Below are 24,623 nucleotides of genomic sequence, written 5' to 3' on the forward strand. Positions count from 1 at the left end.
ATGGCTGAAAATTTTAAAAATCGGACAATAACCACGCCTACCTCCCATATAACGGTAATTTTCAGAAAAACGAAAACTGCGATATTTTAGTAACTACTGAAGATAATTCACTCAAAATTGATATTTGCAATGAGTTTTAGACGAAAAATAAGAATATTATAAAATTTTGGCAAATGGGCGTAGCCACGCCCACTTATGCCTACATGTGTATATCTTGGTAACCGCTGCACCAATTTCTTCCAAACTTGGCACAGTTGTTGGCCTTGATGCAGCATACTTAATGGCCGAAAATTTAAAAAATCGGACAATAACCACGCCCACATCCCATATAACGGTAATTTAGAGAAATACAAAATCTTCGATAAATCAGTAAATATTAAAGCTAATTTATTCAAAATTGATGCTTGCAACAATTCTTTACCAAGAAATACGTTTATGGTAAAATTTTGGAAAATGGGCGTGGCAGCGCCCACTTATGATCACATATATGTATCTCGGTAACCGTTCTACCAATTTGTACCAAACTGGGTATGGTTAGTGTGCTTGCCACATGAAAGCGAAATGTTGAAAATTATTGAAATCGGAATAAAATTGAGGCCGCTTATCATATAACGGCAAATTTCAGAAATGCTTGAAACTTCAATATTTCGAAATTGAAGGACGCCAATTTACTCAAAATTGATACACCGCGGCTTACCATCTAGCGGAAGGTTTCGGAAAGGTGAAAAAACATATATTTAATACTTGCGCCGGGTATTTAATGTTCGGCTTCGCCCGAACTTAGACTCTCTTACTTGTTTTTTTTGTTTATTTTATGTTTAATATTTTTTTATAAAAGCATAGATAGTTATACAACAAACATTAATATGTAAATCCCCTTTTAAAGCTTTGAACAAAAATTATAAAAATTCGACAAATTTCCACCAAATTTTCAAACTTTGTATTCCGAGTTTTTTAAAAAATATTTGGTATGCAATTTTGTAGCCCATTCAATTCTAGTGTAACAAAGTGCAAGTTCAAAACTCTTCAAAGTAAGGCGCGTCTATTATTTCTGCTGCCACTGTATATATATATCGTCGTTTAAAGTACAAAACCGCGTAACTGACATTGGCTGCCAAAAATTGGATTTGCTCACACAAGCTCTTGGCTCAATCCTTATATATTCGTCATGAAATATACTAACCAGAAATGCGATTGCCAAAGATATTTTATTCGTCCTCACATTGCATTTTCTTGTGCTTTTGGTGGACCTATAAAATATAGTTACTATGGAAAAATGGTTAAATAAACTATTGGTTATTATTACTGGGAATATTCCGAAGAGAAACAGAGTTTTCCGATCGAAAAATAAAATTTTTTAGGAATTCTGTACCATTTCTACGAAAGGTTTTTTTTCCATATAAAATATATGAAAAACTTTCAGCGCTTGGAGCGTTCTCTAAATATTTTTTCGTTTCACCAAAAAAAAAAAATGGGGTACATTTTTTTGATATAGGACAATGCGGTGAGAGTATTAAAATTCCATCCCTACATTTTTTTCACCCTTATGTATATTTTACCGGAATCCGCAATAAAGTTTACATCTTTTATCAAAAACACGTTCTGTGACACCTTAAAGCGAAATAATTGCGGTGCTTTATCGCTTTTTTTCTTTACTACAGTAGGAAAAATAGTGAAATATACCTGCAAAAAATTGTGCAACTAATTTCTGAAGAGAGTATTTCGGCATTAAACTCAATCGGATACAATTGGGCATTAAGTTGTCGCAACTAGTCTCATACGGGTATTAGTCGAGATCAATTTAATGAATGATTAATTAGTTCACGACTCATATCTAACGGGTATATGTTAAATGAGGTTTGCGTGTACGCGATTACCCAACGCATAGCACTTCACATGGAGAAGTCTGTTGGGTTTTGAGTTTTACGTAAAAATGGTATAGCAGTGCAAAGTATGCATAACTGGGCTTTTGATCTATGTTAAGTGGAGTGTAAACTATTTTGTTAGACTCTTTTTTTCTTTTCAAACTTCGAACAAATTGCAGAAAATTTATTTTCACTGCCACATCCCATTTCATTGTTTACCTATTACAAGTGAACGTTTTTAATAGCCACAGATACACAGCAGTTGAGAGCAGAGGGAAATAAATTCGACCTTTTCTTAGAAAAGAATTTTCCAGCGATTGTAGCGGTAGTTGCAAGTTTAAGTAACAATTTAATCTAATTTAACCGTGTGCATGTACATACATACATAAGATTGTGATTGTATGTGCGTATATGTCCAACATACATACATATATATGTGTATGCGTGTATGTTTAACTGTTTGGCATTAAATCGAAAAAAGGGTTTCTATTATGTTTGCACCACACTTAAATGTATTCCCAACTGTCAGTCATCGCCAGCCAAGCAACATTCTTATTCAACTGTTGCTGAAATGTGGCTGTTGGTTCAGCGTGGTAAAAGACAAACACTGTTGCATTTCCTGCTTGTCACAATGCCAAACAATCGCAGATATGAGTTTATCTGAAAAATAATCCCCAGGTGAGTGTCTGTTGCGTGGTTAAGCGAAACTCGTGTAAAGCGAAAATCTTTTATGATTGAGTTCAGTGTTGCCGTTTGGATCCAAGTGGATCAAAATGATACGTTTTTCAACGAATTTTAAAAAGATATTTTTATTTTTAGCTTAGTATAAACTATGATACATTTTAAATCACAAGCAAGTTGTGAGTAACTCTTTCCATCTTGAGACTTTTATGATTTTGGTGCAACACGGTAAGCTGGTTTCTTTCCCTGAACATATCATCTTTAATTTGCGCGCTAAAACTGGAGTAAAAACTGAGATATCTCAACAAAATTTGGTAGGTACGTTGCCCTTGATCAAAGGTGATAGAAAATGGGCGAAATCGGACTATAACCACGCCTACATCCCATATAAGAGTATTTTAGAAAAAATTCAACAACTACGATATTTGACTAAATATTTAATCCAAATTCGTGAAAATAAGTATGTTAAGTATAATTTTGTTAAAAAATAATCATATTATTATATGTTTAAATTAAATGTTTGAAAATAGGCGTAACTTATGATGAAATACTCTATCTCAGTAGCCGCTTCACCAATCCTTATAAAACTCGATACAAGCCTTGCTAAGGATCTAGCTAAGAAATCTGCTGAAATTTTTTGAAATCGGGCAATAACCCCGCCCACCTAACGTGTAACGGTAATTTACAGAAATACGAAAACTTCGATAAATCAGTAACTACGAAAGCAAATAGGTAAATAGCTAATTATAAATTTTTGGATAACGCATTTAATCTTACAGCATTGCAACTTACCATGGCGCCTAAGCATAGGATTGAACGAGACCCTATTTGGAACTAAAGTTTATAATATTAAAATTCAGAATTCGGCCTCTCCTCGTACACATACTTATATCTACTAAATTTACTTAAAAATACGATTTTGCAAAGTTTTTATTCTAATATACATTCGACTTTGCATTTGTATTTTGGCTGTATATTTTACTTACTATACCGGTGTATATGTGCATTTTCCAACATACATACATATGTATTTTCGCGCATTTATATCAATTTTTGTGATTCCAAAATTTGAATAACAGTGGCAGAAATATTTAGGTGTGCGTGTTTTTTAATATTCAGTATTTTTTATTTTTTATTTTATTTTTTTGGTTGGTCAAAACCAGTTTAATTTGACCACACAATTTTTATTTGAATATGTAGCTAAAGCGATTTCAGCAAATATATGTAGTATCTTCGCTTTGCTAACCTTTTGGAATAGACTCTTTTTTATACTCGCCGAATTGTATGTTTTATCTCTCTTTTTACCGTGAATAACTTATACTATATATGTATATGCAAATGCAAAAAATTAACACAAGAATTTCGAAAAAAAATAATTGAAAATAAACAGCACGCTTTAAGAGAAACGCACCAAAATAAGCTAATGAAAGAAAATAAAACAAATGCAAATTACCAAAATTTTGTTAAAATCATTCGCACCAAAAAAAAAAAAACATTCATATATGTAAGTACATACAATATAGATACAAATGTATAGTAAGTATGTAGATATACATTTGCATAAAAAATTAATTACAAAAATTGATTTAGGTGTTCGCAGATGTAGATACTATGTAGGTAATCAAAAAGGGCTCTAAAGGTAAAAATATGTAAATTTACAAGTATTATATGTAGATGATTACATCTGCAGACGAGATCGTAGTTCATTGGAAGAGTTGCGTTGGTCTGGTTAATATCACTGGTAATACTAACTTCCATGCCGTACAGCCACAAATTTTTTCTCATGTGCGTATGTGTGTGATATACACTTTGCGAAATAATTATAAAGCCACATATGCATACCTTAGTAAATCACGATAACAGTATTTACATATGTACTTCAAAGCAACGTATATTTATTTTTAAAGCGTTCAAATACAATTCAGATTATATGTATGTATTTATGTAAATAATATTTATGCAAGTAAAGCAACGGTATTTTAGGTTTCACAAGCAAACACAAATATAAAGCCGCTTTAACTGATTTTTTAGGTAGCACATTAGATTTCTTCACATTAATGGTATGTATGTAGCCTCCATTCTTATTACCTCTTCTAGACGACTAGGCATGGATGTTTCCCCATTCGTCGGCAATTGCATTTCAAAGATATTTTGTGTCAATAAATTGACGTTCATGCTGAAATACTTTGTTGAAAATATGCACCCCAAAGGGGTTTCCTATTGGATTTTTGACCGAATCCATAGCGGGAGAAATCAAACCACTGATATTTCCAAACTTCAAAAAGTTCTTTGTTTTTCTGGAAAGACGAATAGCCGGAAGGTCATGTTGGACGATAAATTTAATTCCTCTCCAAACTCACTTAGAATCTTAAATTTACCTAATATTTCGGATACATCAAAGCAATAGAAAACAAATAAGTTTTGCCGCCATAAGCGATTTCCGACCAAACTCTATGTGAACCTCCGCCAAAGTTTACGTTTTTGTTTTGTTGACGGAGTGTTCCTCCAATATTTGCGGACAGAACATCTGGGCCATCCAAGTTGAACTTTTTTTATCCGCAAATACTACACATTTCTACTCCTTATTTCAAAGCGATATTTTTGGGCAAAACGAAGTCCAGCTTATTTATAGCGCCTTGTCTTTGAAGTTTTATTAAAATGTAATACTTTTTTTAAATATTTGCTCAACTCTTCGTACGCATATGATTTTCTCCCACTTTTACCTCTCTACGACTTTGGTGGCTCTACCAGTTCCCGTTTTGGTTGCGTAATCATTTTTCAAATGTACGTAATTTCCAATGAAATCCTTAGACATTTCGCTGCGATATTTCTCGTTTAGAAAGAACCCCTTCTTGGGGTGAGCCTCAATTTTACAAGTGTCTACCACATGAAATTTTATGATATTTAGAATTTCTATCGACATCAATATTTTCTTAATATAATTTTGCAAATAAAATTCTGAATTTAAAAGCTCATCTGATGCTTCGCTTCTATCAAATAAGTGATAAATAAACTGGCTGTGACTTTAGATATAAATATTTCGTTCAAACATAACTGCGTTTTACAGAATTTCACAGCACATTTTAGTTTTGAAACTCAAAATTTTTGCAGATATTTTGAAAATCGTAAATTGCAACTGAACTGAAGGCATAAGATCTATTTTCTATTAAAAATATCTGAAAATTTTTGCTACCCTTATAAATACTTCCTAAGTGTATGAACAATTTTTTTTTTGACGTATTATCTTTTCTGGAATTCTTCTCTATAACTTAGCCCCATTTTCGTGAGCGATAGTTTAAAATTTACATCCTTATGTACTACTTCTGTGTGGGGAAAGTAATAGGCGGCATACACGGTGCGACTGACTCGCCGGTCGGTTTGAATGTATTGGATATAATAAATATGTGTTAGTTACACCGACATCACTCTGGCATTACTCTGAATGACTCAACTGTCAGCTAGGACTTACCGTTGATTTTTAGAATTTTTTGTTTTTTTTTTTTGAAGGTCGCATGATTTGCGAAAAATGACAGAAAGGTCTTTCTGGCTGTTCACACATGGAAATAAAATTTCTCTTACTCAATTTGACAGAAAATTGCGTGGAAAAGTTGGGAAACCACCACGTCTGACGCGCTCTTTAGGTACTGTCTGTCCTTAGGCACACTAGCCCTTTATTGAAGCGAAGTATAATATTATTGGAATGTGATTTCAGTTTAAGCGGAAATATGTATGTATGTAAATAAGTGTATGTACATGTCGATATATACTCGAGCATAGATTTCACTACTTAAATTTCCTTGAAACATTCTAACAATACTTGTCTAAATGTACAAAGGTATATGCATTTATTTCCCCCCATTGCACAAATTCTATTTAATTACATTGTAAAAGTTCTCTTTTTTTTAACAACTCAACCATGCATGGGCTGTAATTAAATTACCACGATTCCGCTTTGTATGCTACTAATACCCGTAGCACATGGCTTTAGAGATGAGCGTGCTTCAAATAAATTATAAGCTTTATGTATATACTCACTGAGCAATGCACACATATTTACGTATAGTTCGTATGCGCTGCCATATTTAATTCCGTTAGTTTTCATTAATGAAAAACAAATTTGATTTCTCTGACCTTTAACAAAATAAAAGGAGAAGCTGTTCAACTACGAAAAACAACTCGAGCTTGATTTTTCTCTTCAAATTAGGTAAGCCATTTGGCGCATATTTTAAAAGTAATGTTTATGAAAACTAACAAGTACTGACAACATTTATACAACTGCAACTAAGAAAATACTTTATTCATTGAAAAAGTAGGTACGCTTATCTGCCAAACGTTGCTTAGCAACTCGCCAATTACGAGTAATTAGTAAATTTGGATATTACGCTTGAGTTAAAGTTGCTCGTAAATGCATTGGCAAGTGTATTTAATGCAATTGTTCATTAGAAAGTGCAAGTTTGAGATATTTAATAGATTTATGCAGGTAACAATTACTTAAAAAATTTCTGCACTGAAAAAAAAAAAATTAAGTTAATGAAGAAGGGGGGATCGGTATTTGCCATATAATCTAAAATTTACATAATGCATAGCTCTGGAGGCATTTGGAGACAGTGCTAAGCAGTGGTATTTTATCATTGCCAGGCTAGTGAATTTGAGCTACAAATTTTAAAAATTAGCTGCTGAACTTAGAGGGATTAACATATTTCATATTACCATAACAAAGCTTAGCGTGCAGACGAGATTTTATAATTTCATTGTTTTAAAAGGTCTAAATACCTTAACTGTCTTAAAAAACCAATCTCCATTACAAATTTCAAATACTTCCAGAGATTTGCTGTATGAAAATCACACATTTATGAGTCTCTTTCCTTCCGAATATATGCATTATAAAATTTTCCCAATACCAATTTCAAATACTCTGCCATGGGCGTAGCCAGGTAGGGCCCCCCCCTAAATTTCATTCCCCAATTTTTAAAAGAAAATCCAGTGTATTATAATTTCTTCTGAACAAAATTGATTTTTCGTTTACAAAATTTTGGTGGTTTCTTCATACAGTGTAATAGGCGGCATACACGGTGTGTCTGACTCGCGAGTTATTTTTGTACATGTTGACTCGCCTTCGACCACCTTAGTTGAATCATTTAGAGTCATGCCTAGAGTCACGTCGGTGTAACTAACACATATTTATTTTCGCAACACACATCCAAACCGACTCGCGAGTCAGACGCATGGTGTATGCCACCCATAATGCTTTTTCTTTTCAAAATTGGGAGGATCAAATGTAATTTTTCTTAAATAGTTTGATCGCCATTTTTTCTTAAAACTAATCGTAGAATTTGAACTTGCTATGCACTTTTTTAAAAAATTATGCTCCGAACAAATTCCTGCACCCTAATGCACATACAAAAATACGTATTTACTTCTTAGGAACATTTGCCTACTTTCAAGTAAAGTTTTTTCGCCAATTAGGCACAATTGGACAACTCAATCAAATTCATCCAATTGGCACTCAATTAAGCACTAATCGAGTAATTAAAAATGGAGATTGTGTATGGTAAATCGAGCTCAATCAGTGTCTTAATCGAGAAGGCATGGCAAATTGCTCGATAATTTTTTCTGCAGGGTACCTAAATGCTTGTCGGTCTATGTGATTTGAAACTAAGCTATGCTTTACTGCAGTATTTAAAGTTTAGTGAAATTATTATAAAATGTGTTATAAAAGAGCTTAAGCTTAAAAGGTCTATATTAGAATGTTTAGAAATTTTTTCAACGCAATCAAAACAATGATATTTTTGTGGGTATTTTCACATCGTTTCAGCTTACATATGTATCTTAATATTTTTCGTAAATTGTTGGCGAAAGTGTTAAAATTTAATATTCCTTGGTGTCAGATATACTAGATACATACTATATTTAAGCAATTTCATCTCCCTTTAATAGCGTAAAAAATCAATTCGAATGACAAACAATAAATGTACTTTTGTATTTTTTGTACCTTTTTACAACTTCTGACACAGCAAACTGTTCAAGACGTGCCTAATAATGATAGTGCACACATATTTACATAGATATAAATGCTGGCCAATGCACGCGGATGCATGTGCTTGAGTAAATACATGCATATGTATGTACAGATGTATATATGATTATAAAAATCGGAACACATACATACGAGCAATATAGGTCAGTCTTCCTTTGCTTCAATGGGAAAAATATATACATTGCCTTTGTTATTTGCGGAAAACGTTTTGTAAGTTTGTAGTAAGGAAAAGTGCTATTCGTCCCGAGGCATTTGTTAAAGAACAAATTGTAACTCATTCAGTTCGGTAAGCTTAGCAGCAGTGGCCAAGAAATCAAGCAGTGAATCATTATTGCTATGGTTTACCGATGATATCTATGTATAATAAAGAGCTGAGCTAACGGCTTAAATGAAATGACATCAGCACCCTCGTAACCGAAGAAATTATGTGACCTACTAAAAGTGTTGACACGATTAAGGAAGGGAGAAAACGAGGTGATCGTCTTACGTTTTAGGAATATTTTTTGGAGTAAGCTATGTATCCTATATTCGCAAGGTGTCACAACGAATCTTAGTTTTATAATTTCCTACATTATATGCAGAATTATGTGTTGGAAAAAAGATGGACAAGTAGAAATTTATGTGCCTTTAGGCAAAACCAAGTTGCACTCAAGACTTTGGCCACATCTCCTAACTAAGTGCTTCCAAACAATGTGGTAAGGAGATGGGAATGCATACAATTTGTGCGATTGCTAAATGGCCAGATTCCTATAATCGGCATAGCTAACTTCCCAACCAAAATCAAGTAAGATTAGATGAAAATTGTTACGAATAGGTCAAGAAAAGTTAGGTTACATTGCAGTAATATGACCTTCCCTGTCCCATCGAGAACCCTTGCGGATGCAAGATTCAAAAATTTTATGAAAATTTCGGCATTTTAACTACCTTCCCATTTTGAAGCCTATAATCATGGAAACTCGGCATTCAGTAACTCTTGATTAATGTTTCTTAGAAGAGAGATATAATTTTCAATGCTTTTTTTAGTAACTTATTTCTGCCTTATAAAATGTACGGGAAATCGAAAAAAAATACTTATAAAAATAGAATAAATGGTGTTTTCTCGACGCCCTATTGCTTTTTTATGAATATAGCTATCTATGTTACATTTGTAAGTACATTAGGGTGGTCCAAAAAAAGGTAAAAATAGAATTTTAATGCTCTCACCCCCTATAACTGTTTTATACTGAAAAAATAAATCCATATTTTTTTTTTTTATAAAAAATATTTAGAAGTCACTCAAAGCGCTCAAAGTTTCGCATGTAAATAATTATTTTATATGTGAAAAACAGTTTGTCGAAGAAATTGTGTAGAATTCTCATATTTTACGATACAACTTTTTTCCTCTTCATTTAACCATTTCTAATACTCACTACTTTTTATAATTCCTCAAAAAGTCCGAAAGAATGCACCCATGAAAAATCGTTGTTACTAAAAAATGGTATCGAGAACGTTTTCAAGAAAGATCAAATAAGAAACAAATTCTGAGGAACTTTCTGCTAGAGAACTAAAGTTTCGAGATATTAACGTTTCAGTGAGAACCATGAAAGCTGCATCATTTCAACTTCCGAATCGTTTATGGAAAAATTTTTCATTTTCATTGCGAGAAAAGTTTATGTCTTAAGTCGTTCGTTGACGTAATCTGCATAATTATCTTTCAACTCTTTTTTCATAAATTTTAATATTAAAAAATTTCAAACTAGTGCAACGCTTTGAGAAAAGTTTAGAGAAGATTTGTTCAGGAAGTTCCTGGCACTTAAGTTTCCAAATTTGTCTTCGAGAGGAAGTTCCTTAGACTTTTGCGCCCGTTCTGTTCGTTGTTTTCTTAGAATCTTTAGCGAAGGAATTGTTCGCATTTTGCTCTCTTTGGTTTTGTTCTTATAGAATTGATGTTGAGAACCTTCTCGAACACTCCCGAAGGATTTTGTTTTCATTTCGGGTTTGGGTAGAGAATTAAAATTCGAGCTTAGATGTTTTCACATGCAGTTTTGGACCACCCACGTAAGTGTATTAATCTTGTATTTCTTATTTTGGTTGTTGGTGTTTCAAAACGAAAATTGCCAGCTTCACTCCAAACCAAATTTTACATGATTGTGGAAAGTCTTTCCAGAATACAGAAATAACTGCATTGAAAATTTCCGATTCATATCGCTTTCTCTGATATTGAATTTATCCCTACTCTTTTATTCATCCATACTTACGGACACTAGCTTTCCACGTATACAATTCAGGAGTATGTTCGCAGAAAAGCCAAAAATGTGTTATCGAAGAATTGAATTAATCTTAACTGGCAGTGGCTTAATCGAATTTTATTTATTTTTTTCATTACTTTATCCAGCTTAGTGAATCTCGACGACAATTATCATTAAAAGCAAAGCAGAAGTGAGCTGCACTGTGACTTAATACAGCAGAAAACCGCAGTGGTTTGAAAAGCACAAACAGAACGGAAGTGAGTGTAAATCACTTAAGCTTTTGAGAAGTTTGGTCAATGGTATGCAAAGCATGCAACCAATACGAGCACTACAGTAATAGCAACAGAGACAACAACAGCAAATAAAACCGCAGTAACTGCACAAGGAGCCGATACATACAAAGCGCGAAAATTGTTATTTATGAAGCAACGTGTCATTGCGTGTTACCGATGGTGGGTGTGGCGATTACAGCTTCCTGAAGAAGCACCACAGTCTGTTGTCTGTGCACGGTCTTTGGTAGTACATAAGTATATATGGACGTCCATACGTACGCATATACATACACATACATACATACATATATATATATATGGATGTCACAGTTGGCTGCTGTGTCAAGTAGGCGCACCATGAAATTGCCACAAGGCACGAAATGTACAGATTTAATTAGATTTTGCGACGCAGCCGTTATACAGTGTGAGATTTTGCCAACCTAGGGCGTCAAATTTCAATTTTAGCCAAAGTGTTAGAGATATCAACTGGAAACTTGGCATGATTTTTAATAAGAACATATGATTCAATACGGTTGTGAGTAACTAGTTCCAGCTAGTGTCAAAGAGGACTAGTCCCGTACGATCCCTAAAAAGACTAGTTGGAGATACTTTTTATCGATTTAAATTTCATATTATTATTTTTTTTTTTTTTGTAATGAGTAGAACTTTTTGATATTGCTCGTAGATATCCAAACAGCTAGCGCTCTCAGACGGCCATTTCTATAACGGCTATGACGGCTATATTTCTATTATCAAAATGTGCTTTTCAACTGCTTCCAACTCTTCAGTTTTCACCTTACCTAACCAAACTAAAAAAAGTGTCCCGCGCGATATTTCACTCATGCTGAAAATATGTACCGAAAATGAAAAAAGGCGAAAATGAGAGTCATAACATCAGTTTTGAGAATAAGGTACTTTAAAGAAGTATTTTTTCCGGAATAAAAGCAAAAAAAATGTATCACAAATGTTGCGCAAATTTAAAGGGAAGTGCATGATTATTTTGAAAAAAATATAAAAACTATAGATTAATAGGACCTTTTTTTATACCAAAATGGCCGCTAAAACAAAACGAGGGTGAAAGATTCTTGAAATTTTGAATTCCCAGAATGCCCATATTTCCCTAAAAAAAACTAAAAAACCTCCCAAAATATTTTTTTCTAAAACGCTGTGCGTTGTGTGCATTCGACTGGAATTCGATATAAATATATGTATGTATGTATGTGTGTATGTCCATAAGCATGTAATATAACATCGAGCTCCGCAACCATTATGCGGTTGGCATATTTGGCCAAATACAGCATCAAATCAAGTATCGGTAAGCCTGTGGCCTAGCGCCATATGATGCCGATTGAAGTGTAGCGCAGCGAAGGGAAGGTATAAATAGATATTTATTTATGCAAGGTACAGGACAATCTATAAACGCAATGCGCGTGTGCTCAGACCCTTAGAGTCTGTCTACAAAAAAACTGGCACAGCAATTTGAAGTCGTTGTGTATTCAAGCGTGATAATATGCACGTCATCGTCCAGACGCACAGCTGGCTACAAAGTTGGCTTCTATGTACTTCCCTGCCGGAAAATCGCGGACTAGTGAATAAAATTGCTAGTTCCGTACAAGATATTTATCGCCAAAAACGAACCGGTCCGATAGTAACTATGTATATCGCCACCAGTTCAAAATCAGCCAACTGTGGTACTATTAAAAAAACTATTTGAAATCTATATCTAAGGTGACGAACTTAAAACTGGTTCGGAATAATATAAAAAGGGATGCAGAACGAACTAGATATTATCTGTCGAATTTAGAACTAGTTTGGAACTATCGAAAAAGGGATACTTTACATAGATAGGTGTTTGGCGACTTTTTCGTTCAAATGCACTTTTATTCTGCACTTCACAGATGACTTTTCATAGTTTGGCAATAAAAAACAAAAGTTTCTGTTAACATTTTAACATCTTGGGACCGTCTGGAATCTAACCAATAACCGCGAGCACCTCTGCAAAATCAGCCACAGCCAAAGGTATGTATGTAAACGTACATTTCTCACAATCATTCAAACAAATTTAATTCGAATTGAAAAAACATTTAAATAACATGAAAATAATTAAAAATCGCGCAGGGAAGAACCGAAAAATCATGATAGTTTCGATAGTCTTTCATCTGTCGCTTTTAGAACTGGTTCGGAACTATAGAATTTAGGACTGGTTCCGAACTATCGAAAAACGGATGTAACGGGGGGCAATTGAAACTTCCTAGGACATCGCCATGTTAAATTCGCCAGTTGTTTGCATGCAAAAGAGATTTATCGCGAACCAGTACTGGGTCTAAATGTACCAGATGCCCACCAGTTCAGAACTAGAGATTTTCTCCACAGGGTTACGACACATACAAATGCATTTTGCGAGAAGAATATTAGAAGTCAGCCTAGTAGAAAATGTACATATATATGTATATACATACATAAGAATCGTCCAGTTACGAGTCTTTTGGAAAATAACTTTAAATTCTATCCTGCGGCAACACGTGAAATTTAAGTCGAGGGAGTGTTGAGCTCCTCAGATATTTTAAGAATTACTCTTTATTTATGTAAGTACATTTTCAAATTATGGTAACTAGTGTGACGAGATGCGAATAACAAATTCGCTGCTAAAAACGATAAAACTGCTAGAGCTCCAAATATAGTAGAAGCTACTTATTTTTTTTACCTAAATCCACACATTATTGTTGCTTTATTATGCGTATTTGAATTTTTTTTTATTTTAAACAGCTGGAAGTGTATGTGAGTTGCTTTTGCCGTTCTACGCTTGTAGTACTGATTTGACGAAAAACGGTCAGTGCGGATACCGCTTCTTCTTCTTGTTTGACACTGTAACAGCTATTGAGTTTATTGAGAGAGAAATATAAAACTACATCAACTAAGAAACCCAGCCAAGTGAAAATGAAAGAGTCCGCCCACTGAGTCGCCGAGGTACATAAAATATCTTCGACTTTTTAGGAAATAACAATGGCCACATAAACCCTCATATATATGCCTCATTCTCAATGCCAAATGCACAGCTAAACTGCTAAGAAGATTTGCAATGCAATGTGTACACGCAAACACATACACGTTCCTAAGAATGAAGAAAGTTTGAATGAAAGAAAATCAAAAGCTCACTACTAGTTGCTTGTCATATTGGTAAGTAAGACTCGAAAGTGCAATTGATATGCAAAAACAAACAATACTTGGCCCCATTGTTTCCACATTTTATGCGTTGAGTTTCAATGATGTCGAGGTAAACAAGTTAGACCAGTGTGGGCTGATAGCGTGGGCGGTATTTCAACGATTTTACTTCAGCCTAAGTTTTCAGCTTAAAATTTCAACGTATTTTGGCGAATTTGTAACAATGTTGGTTAGTAAGTACCAAGGCTTTAAATACGGACGAAATGAACAAGCTACCAATTCCCTTTTGAGAAAATTTACGAGAATTGAGAATGAGCGAGAAATTGGATTTGCTAAAGTAAAGAACTAAAATCATGAAAAGTGTCAAGCGATTACTGGTTGACGTTTTTACAGACAAAATGCTTTTTTTGTTCCCGTACTTTTTGTTGTTACTCTCATTTTACTCTCACTCCAGAGAGTAGTTTTGCTGCTTGACATTTTTACAGGATTTTAAACGACGAACCAGATACAACAATATGGCAGTATATAACGCCTTGTGAACTCCCTAGTGAATTAGCTAGTTTTCAATATGCATCAATTTGTTTGTAGAACTTTTTAATTCGTTTGTAGGAGCCTCTGAAATTCACAAAGTCGAATTTTGAATATTTATAAATTTAAATTATACAAACAACTAACAGCCGGTTTCACCAGCAATTTAAATGGAAAATGATTTTTTATTTTCTGTCAGTTTCCTTATAAAATTCAAAAAATTAAAATAATTTTTCACATAAATTGCTTTTGTGAAATTGGTGAAATTGGCTGTAAGAGCCGGATTCACCAGCAATAGAAATGGGAAATGATTTTTTATTTTCTGTCAATTTCCTCATAATACAAGGATCGGATCTAAACCAAATTGGTATCAGACCACCCCGGTGGTTTCATCTTTCCTTTAAAAAAAAAAAAGCATTGTAGAAATCGGTTAACGTGGTCCAAAGTATACTTAAGAATTGAAATAAAAAATTTTAATTCATTTTCCCTATGTTGCATTTAATTCATATCTGATATCCGGAGACCTAACGAAAAATTCGGATATTTTGGATATCTGATTATTAGAGTTGGGAAATTTAGTTCATTTGAGTGAACCGTTCACTTGCAGTTCGTTCACCTTAGTGAACTAGTTCTTTAGTTCTTATAGTTCATTTAGTTCACTATTTCATTTAATTCAATTGACGAATACATTTACGTTATTTTAAACAAAGTTCAATTATTTTTATTATTTTACATACAAACCAAAACATTTGGTAATTTGAATTCACAGAATACTTTTACATACACAAAAAACGTATGTTTAGGAACTTAAGTCTTATAAAAATTATTCAGCCTTTTTCATTGGATGGCATATTTGTACTAATGGTCATCTTCTTAGCATTATTGTTGTTACACAAAAATATTTTGTTGTGTACGTAGCTTATTTCATTTTAACATCAATCACTTACAGAGTTTTCGTATAAATACAATACAAATAAACGAGTATTTTTATAAAAAAAAACTTTAACAAATTCATAGAATAAAAACATATGCATGCACATATGTACGATACGTAAAGACTTACATATTGCTGTGCAAAAACATTAAATTAGAAAGCTTGTTGGATTTTAAAAGAGTTCTACGCTCGTTTAATATTTGCCCTGCCCCCGAAAAAACTCGTTCGCATGGAACTGAAGTAGCAACAATGCAAAAGCGTTTTAAAACGTATTTGTAAAGATGGGGATACACGTCTTTACGTTCGTGCCACCACTTTAATGGATCCTGCTTGCGGTTTAAAATATCCTCATTAAGATATTTATCCAATTCGCGCAAACCAGCAGCAGTTGTATTTTCAGGTGTAGAAATATTTCTAATATTTTCATCATATTCATCCCAGATATTACTTTCTATTCCTACATCCGCAGTACTAGTAGCGCGAACTTCTAATATGCCAACTTCAGTCTCAGTCGTCTCAATATTCTCAATCTTACGTTTTAGATTGTCAATAGTTACAGAACAAGCTCTTTCGTCTTTGAAAATTTTTGCTTAAATCGAGGGTCAAGCATAGTGCATTCTGCATATAAAGAATTCATTTCCAAATTTCTGAATCGAGCTTGCATACCTCTCTTTAAAGACTCTTTTAAAGCCACTACTTTTTCATTTTGACATGAATACTTCAAAAGAAAATTTTGAATTAGTTTGTTAAACACTATTACTTTAGACAATGTAACATTTTTTTCTGAGCTTATCTCCATGGTAACCTCATAAAAAGGCTTAAGAAGAAGCAAAGCCCCCTCTATGATTTCCCAACTCTGTTGGTCAATGATGAGATCAGAACGCAGAAGTGCTATAGTGGTGACCACTGCCTCCTTCAATTTTAAAATGCGCTCAAGCATATCATATGTCGCATTCCAACGGGTTGAAACATCTTGTTTCAGCTTCAGGGGAGATAAATTCAGTTGTCTTTGTACATCCATAAGTTTTTGAAGTCCGCGTGGGCTTCGGTTGAAAAACTCCACAATTGCTTTTACTTTATGTAAAACATCTGATATTTCTGCAACTCCATGTTGAACAATCAGGTTGAGAAGATGAGCAAAGCAACCTATTGACTTCCACTCTCCTAGTCGAACAACGTTTATTATATTTGGGGCATTGTCACTTACTACAGCTGCAATTTTGTGTGAAATTTGCCACTCAGTCATAACTTCTTTTAAAAAGTTGCATAAATTTTCGCTGGTATGCCTCTCGCTAAATTGCTTACAGCAGATCAAAATGGAGCAAAGATTTGTATTTTTGTCTATTAAGTGTGCAGTGACAGCAATAAAATGCTCGTTAATACGCGACGTCCACCCATCTGTAGTGAGGCATACTGCAGTTGATTCGGAAACCTTACGTTTTGCTTTGGCAAGTAATTCTTCATAAATTTGTGGTAAAATTTTTTCAGAAACTGTTTTCCTGCATGGGAGTTGGTAGTTAGGACAATGTGACACCATTTGAATCAGCCTCTTCATTTCTGGTTCCTCCACGATTCGTAGTGCATGATGCCCTTTTGCGATCATCTGGACGAGCTGCTTGTCGATTTGTTTAGCTTTTCTGCCCGTTGATGGTTTATCTACGTAATGTGAAATTGTTGGTTGCTCAGCCACAGTATGTTGCTCGCTCGTTCTCTGTGCTGGTTCTGGCTGTGATAACTCCCGCATTGCCTGTGTTGCTTTCTGTCCTTGCTCCTGCGCTGACTCCTTTTCCAATTGCCTCTCTTCACACTGTTGGTGCTCGATTGAGATGAACGGGTGCTTGGCTTTCATGTGCCGCTGTAGATTGCCATGCGACCCACATTTAAAACTGATATTTATTTGGCAGTACCGGCACCTTGCCTTCTTATCATTTACTTCAATGAAGTGGGACCATACTGCACTCCGCTTTCTCATTCCAATCATCTGCACATAGTAAAAATTAGTCAATAAAAATTTTCGATATTGTATAATAATAAATATACTTTCTATATCTCCAATTGACACAAATACACAATATGCAAATGAAAATATTTCCGTGAAATCTGCTTTTGGCGTACAAATAAAAAAAGGATTGCCATATCAAGATTTTTTGTATCTTTGAACAATTGGGAAAATTGTATAAGGCGCCTGCTACATGTTCAATATTTATTGTCAGTATTTGGATCGTGATCCAAAATCAGAACTAGTAGTGAAAAATGTAGTTCAATGAAAAGACCGAACTAGTGAGCTAGTTCATTGAGATGAACTAGTTCTTTAGTTCATTTAGTTCAAGAACTACCCAAGCCTACTGATTATTTACTTAGCTTCCGGAATATCCGGATTTCTCGTTTAGTTCTACGGATACTCGAATATTCGATTTGCCCGGATAGTTGAAAAGCCGGAGGGAATACCCAGCCCTAACATTGGCACATATATGCAATTAAAACTTGTTTGTGGTTATTTTTATTTAATTGTTTGTTTTATGATTACCTTGCAAAACAGAGACGTGTCCTTCATTTTTGATCAACAAATTTATTAAACACAGTCAACACTTTTTTTAATAATTACATATACTGTCACTAAGAGATTTATCCGAATTTCTCTTGCTTGTAATTTAAGTCTTTCGAGTAAATCGCAAATCAGCAGAACATAAATATTTTATTTATTTGCTCGCAACCGAAGACTGGCTATAAAAAATTATGTAAAAATACACAAAACTGATACAGCAATTGTATCCTAAAGGTATATTAGGTATTTATACGCACAGCTATAAATTGGCGTACAAATCTAAACAAATCGGCGCAACTATGTACATACATACGCATATACAGACTTGTGTACATGTACCCATAGACACGCTTTGTATGTATGCTTTATAGTACATATGCAAGAGACAATCATTAAAAGTCAACAAAATACTTGGAAAATTTATTGTGGCAACATAAATAAGCAATCCAATTGAAAATAAACGAAAAGGCTAAGCCTAGCAAAACGAGACTTATGTACAACAACAAAACTTATAGGGTGATGTGCTAAAGAAGCTGGGGACCGTAAATAACAGTTACTTTTTTTTGAACAGTTAAACTTGGCCAGATATTTTTAAGTGGAAAATAAAAGTATTTTCCTATTAATAAACAAACCGCTTATCCAAATGAAACAAGTTTGGTATCAACTGAAAGAGGACCAAAAAGGCTTTAAAACTGAAATGTTTAAACGAGGAAAACGAGCGGAAAGCCAGCTATTGAAAAATATTTCAATAAAAAATGTTTTTAATTACCATAGAAGAAAACTTGGGTCAGGTATATGCATTACTCTTGTATTAATTTATAAAAGCGAGTATAAATAGAAGTGGTAACCTTCGTTCGTTATTTCTGTTTAAAAGCTATTTAAGTCCTCTTTCATTTGGTACCAATTTTGGAAAATGGGCGTGGCACCGCCCACTTATGACCACATATATGTATATCGGTAACCGTTCCATCAATTTGTACCAAACTCGGTATGGTTATTGTGCTTGCTACATAAAAGCAAAGCGTTGAAAATTATTGAAATCGGACTAAAATAACGACCGCTTTTCATATAACGGTATATTTCAGAAATGCTTGAAACTGCAATATTTCGAAATTTAAGGACGCTAATTTACTCAAAATTGATACACCCCGGCTTTCCATGTAGGGGTAGCTTTCGGAAAGGGGAAAACATATATTTGATACTTGCGCCGGGTATTTAATGTTCGGCTCCGCCCGAACTTAGACTTTCTTACTTGTTGTATTTATGTATGTTCATGCACCAAAAAGCAAGTGGCTATACTAAGGGCCAATTTCACGGTGCGTAGTTAACTCAGAATCGACAGTTAACTAGAGATTTTCAGTACAAAATTCTGTAGTTAACTCCCGATTCTGATTTAACTACGCATTGTGAAATTGGCCCTAAGTAAGTTCATTTTCGTTGTAAAGAACCTACATAATTAGGTGGGCCCGTTTGCCTTGTTTGCAATATTCGTTTCGACGATCGTCATTTAACAATTTACTCGCGTGGCAAGTGTTGTTTGTGTGATTGTGCGTAAGCGTGTGCGTGAGCGTGTGTTACCATGTATATGTGGAGGAAGAAAGTTAAGCAAATAAATAGGTATTATAGAGTTTGCGCGGTTATCGACCGTCAGCTCTAATGTTGACATTTCCCCTACATGTTTTATTTATAAGAAGTCAGTACATACAATGATTTTTTTGGTGTTGGAAAATTTTTGGGTTTTTTTATACAAAAATGTAGCTTCAAAGTTCATATTGGTCTGTTATGACTCTGTAAGAAGCCAAAAAGTTTGTACGATACTATAAGTGGAAGCAAGTGGAAGTAAGTGTATATGTATCTGCGTATATGTAATCTTTAATATTTAACTTACTTCAATGTACACAGATATACATATAAAGATCTCTTGGCTTTTGGGGCAAAGTTTACTTTTGGTGATTTGTTAAATGTTTTTTCATTTGAGCCGTTTACTTTGAAAGTGGCATAAGTCATTTCCACCTCATTTTATTTAATGGTTGTTACTTCTAACTCAATGCATCTGCAAACAGTTATACCGTCATAAACTTATGACAAAACTTTTTGACTTAAAGCCCGTTCACATTATCGTAATTTACGGCTCATTTGTAATTTATAAGCAAATTATGCTGAAATCAAGTAATTTCACATCTGTAAAATCTGTCAATAAATTAAATATAAATGATATAGTTGATTTATCATAAATCAAGAACCAAATGAAGAAAAAAAAGAGTTTTCATTTATTTTAGCCCCCACTGTTGAGGAAATTTGGAAAAAAATGCCTAAAGGTATGCAACCATTTGTTTTTTTTTTGTTTTTTGAAATCAAGTAAAAACCACACACTCGTACGTAAACGTGTTAATCACGTACATATATAGAAAAATTGTGAAAGAAAATCTGGACTTACTTGATTTATGTGAAGTAATTTGATCGAAACAAATTAATTTATGCTATAATGTGAATATAGTTTTAGGCTGATAAAGTGTAATGCTGGATTTTCACTAGGCACTAAATGTAACGACAAAGTTGGGCATTGCAAAATATTCGTGTCACTACGTTAAGAAATTGTCTTTAAATTCAATTCACAAGGCATTCATTTTGAAAATGTCTCCAATTAAAATATAACAGTCGCCATCAGATACGAGAAAATTACCACTTTAGTCAAAGGGCATGAAACGACTTATGCCATTTTTAAAATAAACGGCTCGTTTAGTGTTTAGAAAATAATTCATTAAGCATTAATATGTTTACGTGTAAATATATTTTGTTTGTTTTGTCCTAATGACAGCAGCAATTGAGGTGTTTGTATTAATTTATTTGTAAAGTTGTAAACAAATGTAAATACGAGTAAAATACAATTCAACCGAAAATTGCATTTCATTAATAATTAGAACAATTCAGTGCTACTGGCTAAATAAATATTATGTTAATATGTGTGCACACTTGTGCATACGAAAAGTAACAAGTCATAAATATTTATCATATCGAATGAAATTTAATTCGTTAGATTTTTTTATTTATTTAAAAAGCAAGCAGGTTAAATGAGTTTAATCAGCTAAGGGCAAATATAAATGTTATGTAATTGAAAACGAGGATATTTGATATAGCCAAATTTCTATAGCTTCAAAACACACATTTTATTTTTTTTTGTAGCAAACGGTTCAAAACGGATAAAATACATTTTTAATCGATGATATATTTCTGATATATGTACATGCACACTAGGGATGTTAATCCCGCGATGCCGGCTGTTTTTTATTAATGTCTAGCCAATTATATATATGTACACCCAACACCACGCGGCAGGCAATTTTTGCACACACAAAAAATCCATATATTCGCGAAGCCATGGGCCAAATTTATGCAGTAAAATTGCGTTTTTAGTTTTTCTTTCTGATGTTAGGATTTTTTAAAAGGACTTTGAAAATTTAAAAATATGAGTAATTCAGAAAATTATTTAAAAAATTCGGTACAATGTATTTAGAAAAACAGTATGAGAATCAAATTAAAGGTAAAATCCTGTAGAGAAAAAGTAGATTAAATTTGTTGTTGCATAGGGTATTGAAACTGTGCTTTTAAAATGTTATCCTTGAATATCCTTGAAATTTTGTCATCCTTATTTTGAAAAATTATATGTTAAAGACTAATGTAAACTCAACGACGTCCTCGAATATAGTTCCTCTAGCTTTATTAGCTTAAAAAAATAAAATTGATTAAAGGGGCGTTTTCAATACCTATTCGTCCTTGTGAACTAAAAAAAATTTTAATTTTTTTAGATCCTACAGAATGTTCTCTTTCATTTGGTAGCCATTTTGTTTCAAACTTTTTTCTCCGAATTTTTAGATTTTTTTTTTTATTTATATGGAAGAAAATGCCCACCATCGTTTAAAAAATCGCCAAAATCAACGGTATTTTGCTTACTGCTTGAAACTTGCATTTTATCCAATTTTAGTTTAATGGGCTAAAAACTGCCTTCCTAAAATAATTTTAGTTGAATTTTTCTAAAAATGCTGAGTAAAACGTTTGAAATTTTGGCAAATATTTTTATTTTTTTTTTTAATTTTTATAATTTTTGTTCAAATTTTGAAATGCACATTTAAAACGTTACAAAAGAATTAATTAATTAATTTTGCATCGAGCTTTTTCGACATACACATCTGCAATTTCAATGAAAGTGTTCATTAAACATTTAGAGGAAAAGTATATGACGGAGCTGACAACAAACCTGGGAGTAAAGTTATATTTACTCAATATACGTCGATGACATCATATGTCTTGTAACGGCAGATAAGGAAGAACAAATTTATTTCAACTATTCTATTTCAACGACCAACACACGAATGTACATTTCACTATGGATAGGAAAAACGAAGGAAAAATTAACTAGTTGGACATAACAATTGAAATAAATAAGGTTACCAATAAATGCGAACTCGGGATATATAGAAAGGCCATAGACACGATAATACACAACTTATACTTATACTTCAAACCGCCCTCAACAGCACAAAAATGCAGCCTTTAGACATCTAATAACCAGTCTTGAACGAACCCCATTGGAAAAAGAAGCTTACAGCAAAGAACTACATACGATATAAGCTGATTTCTACCTAAGAATGTTTACACAGAACTAAAATTACTGGTTGAACGAAAGAATAATAATCCGCTTGGCACGGCTATAAATAGGACAAACAGAAACTATTAAGAAAGAAAAATGACACTGAAGATGGCACAACACCAAAACCGCTTTGTCTCCAAACCTAATTTGACCAGGGATGACGGAAAATCGTTCCACATTACATCATACCTCAAGTTACTTTATCAGATGAATATCTAAATCCCAGGATCCAGGGATTATAAAAACGATATCCAGAAAATCACGGTATCACAAAAATCGAAAAATTAACATCCCTACTACATACATATGAATTTACATAATGAATGAATGTACTGCTTTATATTTGGATACGAATAACGATTTTTAAAAACTCTATGAGATCCATTCGCTTTTTGCGATTCGTCTGCATTTTAATTCTTGAAACCCTTGCTCCTAATATGTAAAACAAGTAAGAAAGTCTAAGTTCGGGCGGAGCCGAACATTAAATACCCGGCGCAAGTATTAAATATATGTTTTTTCACCTTTCCGAAAGCTACCGCTAGATGGTAAGCCGGGGTGTATCAATTTTGAGTAAATTAGCGTCCTTAAATTTCGAATTACTGAAGTTTCAAGCATTTCTGAAATTTACCGTTATATGAAAAGCGGCCGTAATTTTAATCCGATTTCAATAATTTTCAACGCTTTGCTTTTATGTGGCAAGCACAATAACCACACCGAGTTTGGTACAAATTGGTAGAACGGTTACCGATATACATATATGTGATCATAAGTGGGCGGTGCCCCGCCCTTTTCCAAAATTTTACCATAAACGTATTTCTTGGCAAAGAATTGTTGCAAGCATCAATTTTGAATAAATTAGCTTTAATATTTACTGATTTATCGAAGATTTTGTATTTCTCTAAATTACCGTTATATGGGATGTGGGCGTGGTTATCGTCCAATTTTAAAAATTTTCGGCGATTTTGTAGCATAAAAATGTGCTTTTTGAAAAATCGCAAAATATGTGAAATTAACTCCCGACTAGTCATGCAGAAAACCGATAGTTTTCGAAAAACTCCGAATGAGCCTATAATAAACACAAAAGTTATTTCCAAACTAAGGAAAAAATATATAAAAAAGGCACGAAATTAGAATTACTAGTATTTTTGCCAGATTCTTTCTTGCAGGGTAGTACATACATAACACTCCATACAAAGAAAATGCAATTCTCTCACCAGGCAAATTATAAAATCGTGTTTATTTCATATCTTTCACAGAAATGCGTTACCCTATTTCAGGGTCATTTGTGCGTTGAAGGAACCTCAAAAATAATTATTTGCATGTCTAAGTAGCAAATTTTCAATGCAAAGCATCTTAATTTGCATAAATATGTATGTATGTCCATTAGGGTGGTCTAAAAAGTGCCTAAATTGAAAAAAAGAATACTCACATTTTTTTGTTAAAAATATTTATATTTAGAACTGTCCCAAAGTTTTCCATGTATTTAACATTATTTCGTAGAAATGGTATAGACTTCTTAAAAATCAATATAATTTGATATGAAAACTTATTTCCTCTTACCGGAACTGCCAATAATAACATCCAATTGTTTATTTCACTATTTTTTAATACTAAAAATTTGGTTTTGAGTCCCCCATTGTATTTTTTTTTTTTGACTTATAATAAATAGTTGACATTGAAAAATTTTATTTATTTTTTTATTTTTTTAATTCTGTACCATTTT

The 24,623-nt window shown here is 33.4% G+C and overlaps 1 protein-coding gene across 1 annotated transcript in view; it reads right to left on the reverse strand.

The window, feature by feature from the left end:
* LOC118738124 (zinc finger BED domain-containing protein 1-like) overlaps positions 1-18,046 on the reverse strand; it is a 49,465-nt gene extending 31,419 nt beyond the window's left edge. The window contains exons 1-4 of the mRNA XM_036469045.1: positions 17,748-18,046; positions 16,468-17,688; positions 16,374-16,425; positions 16,009-16,296 (exon numbers count right to left, since the gene is read on the reverse strand). Coding sequence (XP_036324938.1) covers positions 16,009-16,296; positions 16,374-16,425; positions 16,468-17,688 — 1,561 coding nt within the window. The 5' untranslated portion in view covers positions 17,748-18,046. The remainder of the gene's footprint in view (positions 1-16,008; positions 16,297-16,373; positions 16,426-16,467; positions 17,689-17,747) is intronic.
* Positions 18,047-24,623: the final 6,577 nt, after the last annotated feature.

The sequence above is a fragment of the Rhagoletis pomonella genome, unplaced genomic scaffold, assembly GCF_013731165.1.
Source record: "Rhagoletis pomonella isolate Grant_MI unplaced genomic scaffold, Rhpom_1.0 Rhpom_scaffold_00004, whole genome shotgun sequence".
NCBI classification, from domain to species: Eukaryota; Metazoa; Arthropoda; class Insecta; order Diptera; family Tephritidae; genus Rhagoletis; species Rhagoletis pomonella.